Source organism: Hoplias malabaricus, chromosome 5, assembly GCF_029633855.1.
Source record: "Hoplias malabaricus isolate fHopMal1 chromosome 5, fHopMal1.hap1, whole genome shotgun sequence".
Classification (NCBI taxonomy): Eukaryota; Metazoa; Chordata; class Actinopteri; order Characiformes; family Erythrinidae; genus Hoplias; species Hoplias malabaricus.
The window spans coordinates 26746182-26752181 of NC_089804.1; the positions used below are offsets into that span (position 1 = coordinate 26746182).

Consider the following 6000-nt stretch of genomic DNA (forward strand, 5'->3'; position numbering starts at 1 on the left):
GTTTCCTCCGGGTGTTCCGGTTTCCTCCCACAATCCAAAAACACACGTTGGTAGGTGGATTGGCGACTCAAAAAGTGAGTGTGAGTGTGTGTGTCTGTGTTGCCCTGTGAAGGACTGGCGCCCCCTCCAGGGTGTATTCCCGCCTTGTGTCCAATTATTCCAGGTAGGCTCTGGACCCACCGCGACACTAAATCCTAAATAAATTAATCCTAAGGTTGGGTTATGACAAGAACACTCTTTACCACAGTATTAGAAAAAGTGCCAGTATTTGAAAGTGATAACGGTATGTGAAAGTGATAATGAGACACATTTCTGTTCTACATTTATGTGATACACTGTCAGACAATTTGTCAGTGTGGTGGTACCCTCAAGGGCACATATTTGTACTTTTAATTAGGGAACATAACTGCACCTTATTTTTATTGTAATTGTAGATTTAAAAATTCTGTTGATTTCATACGCCCCGTTTCATCTCCAGGACTTTTATTATGTATTTTATACTACGCAGTTCTACAATGAATGGCTACAAACATGTATCTCTGCTTCTGAAGAAGAGAATGTAATGTACCTTTAAGGAACAAAACTGGACTTTTAAACACTGTTGTACCTTTAAAGGTATATTTACACAGTTTGTACCTTTAGTGACCAATAATATACCTCTACCACACCTTTTTTTCTGAGAATGTAAACTGCCAAAGAAACAAGCAGAATTGAATTGCAGTTAGGCAAGAAAAAACACACCCTCTCTCTGTATTCTATAGACAAAATAAGCTGAATTAAGGCCTACAAGAAACAAACAAAACAAAAAAAAACAAGTGTGAAAGTTGGGAAAAGGCATGTTTTCTCCTCTGTGCTGTGCCTAGGCTCATGAGTTTGTGGATGAACAGCTGTATGAGCAGAACTGTATAGAGGGAGCTGAGTTTTCACGAAGTCCGTCTCTGTCCAGTCAAGAGGGCTTCACTGGCACCTGCTGCACACGCCGCTCCCGCAAGAGAATCCCCCTGCCCAATGCCAGCCTGTCTACCACGCACACACACACACAGGGCCTACAGGAGCTCAGCGCCATCCACATCCAGTGTGGAGACCAGCCCAGCCTCAGCACAAGGTGAGAGTGTGGGCAGGACCCCTATTACACTCCTATGTAACACTTAAGGGCACTTCGGTGGTATTTGTACACAACAACTACAGAGAACAGTTAACACCATTTCATTCATAATTACAGGTTGCTTTGAATTTAAAATATTGAAAAACAAATAAAACAAACAACATGAGCTGTATATTTCAGTATATTTTTATTTTGTATCCAGAATGTTCAATTTAGAAATGAACTGAAATTTTAGACTAGAATTTGATGACACAATGCCTTATTTAATTTAGAGGATGTGCTACTTCACTGTCGTTTACCGTCTGTAAGTGTTAGTGTTCTCCTGCAAGCATGTTGAGCTGTCCAAAACATCATGTTTTGTTGTTGCCTTTTTTGTTTTCTTTTGTTACTTGTTACTTTTAAATTGTATAATTAGTTAAAACATTCTTTAAGTATAACTGTCTAATCACATTTGTATTTACATTCTGTATTGTTCTGTTTGTCTCACTGACAAAAAGGCAACAAAACATGGCAAAACTAAAGGATTTCTACAAAACAAACAATAACATCACGTTCAAATCTCTCAGGAACGTTAATGTTGTTCTGACTGAAAATGAATCTACATTTTTGACTGATTTTCTGCATATTTCTATTAGCTTCAAGTGATAAATGATATCAAATTACTGCATGCTTTTATTACAGGATGTTGTTTTTTTCAGTGTGTTTTAAAGCAAATGATGTGATACAAGTAAGTGCTGTTCCTGTTGTTTTTTTGAGGGTATTTTCAAACATTCCGAATACATAAACGTCAGTTACAGCGGAGCCAACTCTATGAATGAGCTTAATTTCAGCTCACAATTAGAATCCATCCACACACTTTTAAGCAAATTACACTCATAATTAATTTCTTTCATATTCTGTATTGAAATGAGGCCCCAAACCTACATCAGTATTCTTCTGTTGAAAAAGCTGAGCTGATTTCATTATTACTTACAGCCAAATCAATTAAAGTCTCACTTACACAATTTTCCCCTTAACCCACGTGTGGTCAGTCACCCAAGTCATGTTTGGTGTCTTAAGTAGTCTTCTTTACTTTTACATTAGAGTTTTAAAACTCAAGTAATAGAAGCTTTATTGACATTTACGGGCTTTAATCAACCGTCCAGGTTTGAAAGGTATAAAGTGTCCTAGCATTGGATTCTGAAGCAGTGGAATTGCATTCTCTACAGTGAGAGGGCACCATCCACTTCCTCTGTGATGAATATGAGAAGCAATTGAGATCCAAAAAGTAATCCAACATCTCCAACCTGACCTCACCATTGTTCTTGTGGCTGAATGCAATTAGGACAATGTCTGATGACGGTTGAACGATGGAGTGTCCACTTACATCATGTGTTGTATGTGAGCAAAGCAAACTTCAGACACAAACACGTCTAGGTTACTTTTCTACAAGTGTACAGGGAAAGTTGTGAAATCGTCTTTATTCCCATCTAATGCCTTTTCCTTGTTCATTAAACGGCTCCAGTGCTCGCTCCAGTCTCAACATGAAGTCAAGTGAGAGAAGCAGAATTAACTGCAGGGGGCAGCAGATCACCACAGCGGTCATCAGCCTTCCGTCCCCAACCGGCTTCCCACCAGACGGAGACGGCCACGGTCCGGCAAACCCTGTCCCTATCCCGACCATCAACACCACCTCCAGCTCCAACATTGTCAAGGTGTCGGCCCTGTGACTCAACACCCAAACTCCCACCAACACGACAGGGAAGAACTGTGAAGGGGCCAACAGAGCCTTGAGAGAGGTGGAGACACAAAGTAGATACATAACAGGAGCTGTAGCTTCTGACACATGCCTGGATCATAGAAGAAAATGACTGGATTTCAGCCTGTGTTTCGCAGGTCTCCAGATAAGTTACGCTCTTCTGACTTGAAAAATGTGGGCTGACGGATGTTCATGGAGTGTTTTGAGACTGAAGGGAAAAAAGATCACTGTTTAAAGTGGAGGAGGCTGCAGACGGTCAGTGTAAAATGTTTCGTTTCGGTTTGGTCATTTGTCATCTCTCACCATAGGCGCACAACAGCACATAATGGAAATCAATGTGGTTCAATATTGTGTGATATTCACAAGTTCCAGTGGAATCTGTTAGAAGTATGATCATGTAAAACAATACATTTGGCCAAGATTACACTACAGTCAAACATATCTCAGAGAGAGGCCTGCCATTCAGATTAGTCTAGAAAGGTGTTTCAGTCTTTTCAATGTGTACTCTGAGTAAAAATATTTTGCCTGCATTTCAGTACTGGTTTAAATATGCCCACAGTGACTTGAGTTACCTCAAGTGTGCAGCTTACCTGCGTTACACCAGTGGCCATTTCAGCACCAGCGAGAATGAGGAACTAACTGGCCTTCAGTTAGTTGGCTTCAGACAACCACACTGGAAATAATCTAAACAAAGGCTAGAGCATTCCTTTAAAAATGCTCCTCACATACCCCATGCCGCACATGGTCATGTGTAAGTGTAACTTACATAAACTTTGGAAATATATAATTATGTGTTCTCCCTGTGTCTGCGTGGGTTTCCTCCGGGTGCCCCGGTTTCCTCCCACAGTCCAAAAACACACGTTGGTAGGTGGATTGGCGACTCAAAAAAAAGTGTCCGTAGGTGTTTGTCTGTGTTGCCCTGTGAAGGACTGGCGCCCCCTCCAGGGTGTATTCCCGCCTTGCGCCCAATGATTCCAGGTAGGCTCTGGACCCACCGTGACCCTGAACTGGATAAGGGTTACAGATAATGAATGAATGAATGGTTTAGGCTTCATGTTGAGAATGACAACTGTGGTATGTTGCCATTTCTGTTGCTAGCTTAGCTCCTTAACTTGTTTGCTAGCTACAAAGCAATGGAAACAATTTTACTGCATAAGACAGGGATTACTTTGCTATATTTGCCCATTCTGAACCTGGTAAACAAAAGTCTTTTAGTGCTCATTTTCACATTGGGCACGAATGTTGATTTGATCCTTTGTCCCTTCAAAATGTCACCTATTGATTGTTGTGCTAATTCAGCAAAGGAAAGGCCTTCAAAATGATGCAGAGGACTCAAACAAGGAGAAATAGTGAAGTCAACAAGGGCAGTATTTGATAAAAGCAGTACTGAAATGGAGAAATTGTGTTTCGATCTTTCACTTTTTTCATTATCATTTTTCCTCTCTCTCTCCTTGCTGAAAGTCAGTTTTCCCTCCTTTTAGACAGAGTCCATTCTACACCGTCACTAGGCTTCGCACCCGTACAGTGGTTAAATTTTGAAGTATCTTCGGTATTACCAATAATAAGGTAAATGGCCCATTAGGAGCACAGAGATTTTCATAGCCCTGTCTAATGTGAATGTTCATTGTGGCTGTTTAGGTGAATAGAGATGCTGCCAGAGAACTGAAAGCTAGGCCTTGATTCTCAAACTGCCATGTTCCAGACCTGACGATGACTGACCATTTTGAAAAGTTACATCCACATTGATTTACCAATGATTTATCAGTGGCCTAATGTTTTATGGGTTTTTTTTTTTTTTTGGTTTGTTTGTTTTTTTTTTCTTTAAATGTCCAGAATGTGTACTGATATTACTTTTGTGCATGCACAATTTTGTGGCATGCCTTGGTGTCATCACCAGTTTGAGAGCTTTAGTGACGGTTTGATTTTGAAGTAATTTTGATGCTCTTTTGTGAATCCGGTACAATTGTTTACATTTTGTTTTTCATTCGCCTCATTTTCTGTAAAACTGCGACGATCAAAGCATAACTTCTTTCTCAAGGAAAAGGCACAATGGAACTGCAAAAGAAAAAAAGAAAAAGAAAAAAAAGGAATCGCTGACAGTTGATCAAAACCATGTATCTGTGGAAATGTTCCTCATTAGAATCCCACTCGTGTCTTCTCTTGTTTTCCATTTCTTTGGAACCTGTTTTTGATGTCTTGTGCATATTCTGTAAGATGTTGTTTCTAATTTATGACTTTGTCCTGTGAAATTATGTAAGAAGCGCCCTATAAAAAAAAAAAAATAGAAGGAAAAAAAAAAAGAAAAACATCAAAATGCTCTCAACTCTCTCTCAGCTTTGTTCCTTCGGAATTGTTTCTAGGCTTCACCTCGCCTGGACAATGGAATCAAAACCTTGTTCCCAGCATTAGGACGCAAAGGAATGGCTGAGTCTTCTGTGATTACTTTCACTCATTAAATGTGAATAAGATATGATTTGTATGATTTGGCTTCTGCGACACAAATCGCGTTTGGTTCTTTGAAGAGCTTCTGGAAAATGATGAAAACCGCATGGGTGAACAGTCTGAATGAGAAGCACGTGGAACACTATAATTCGTGAAATACGCTAGTGTTCCTGGCTCTTGTCAGAGGCTTTTCAAATCAAACACCATTAACTCAAATGAAAGAGTGCATGAGTTTCTGAGGCGGAAAAACATGGCTGGTTCAGGAATGTAGAATTTATAACTTCATAACACACAAATAACACATATACAAATAACACATAACACACCCACAATTAAATATGGTCATTAGTCTTCACTGGAAATGCATTTCAGTTTGCATTGGGCCTGTACGATATACAATGAGCAGTCAGAACATCTAAGACCCCTTATAAATGCTGTTAATGAATGCGGTGTGTATGAATCTGCCAAAAAAACATCTCCAAAATTGTGGCTATATAGGAGAAGGAAAATAGTTCTTAACATTAAACCGAAGTCATTCCAAGTCATTTTTAATCACATCTATTGGTCTATTCACAATTACATTTTCACACAGAGTGAAGGAAAGCTGCTGTGTTCAAATTATGCAGTAAATTACAAATCATCAGAAATGCAGATACATGTTTTTCTTTGGACAATGATGATATGAGCATCACAGTTGCTTTAACAGCCCCCCCCC

The 6000-nt window shown here is 39.6% G+C and overlaps 1 protein-coding gene across 2 annotated transcripts in view; it reads left to right on the plus strand.

The window, feature by feature from the left end:
• The window catches only part of LOC136697793 (potassium voltage-gated channel subfamily D member 3-like), a 104920-nt gene extending 99645 nt beyond the window's left edge, over positions 1–5275 (plus strand). For both annotated transcript variants that reach the window (XM_066673051.1, XM_066673052.1), the window contains exons 6-7: positions 864–1105; positions 2610–5275. In XM_066673051.1, coding sequence (XP_066529148.1) covers positions 864–1105; positions 2610–2814 — 447 coding nt within the window. In that variant the 3' untranslated portion in view covers positions 2815–5275. The remainder of the gene's footprint in view (positions 1–863; positions 1106–2609) is intronic.
• The last annotated feature ends 725 nt before the right edge of the window (positions 5276–6000 follow it).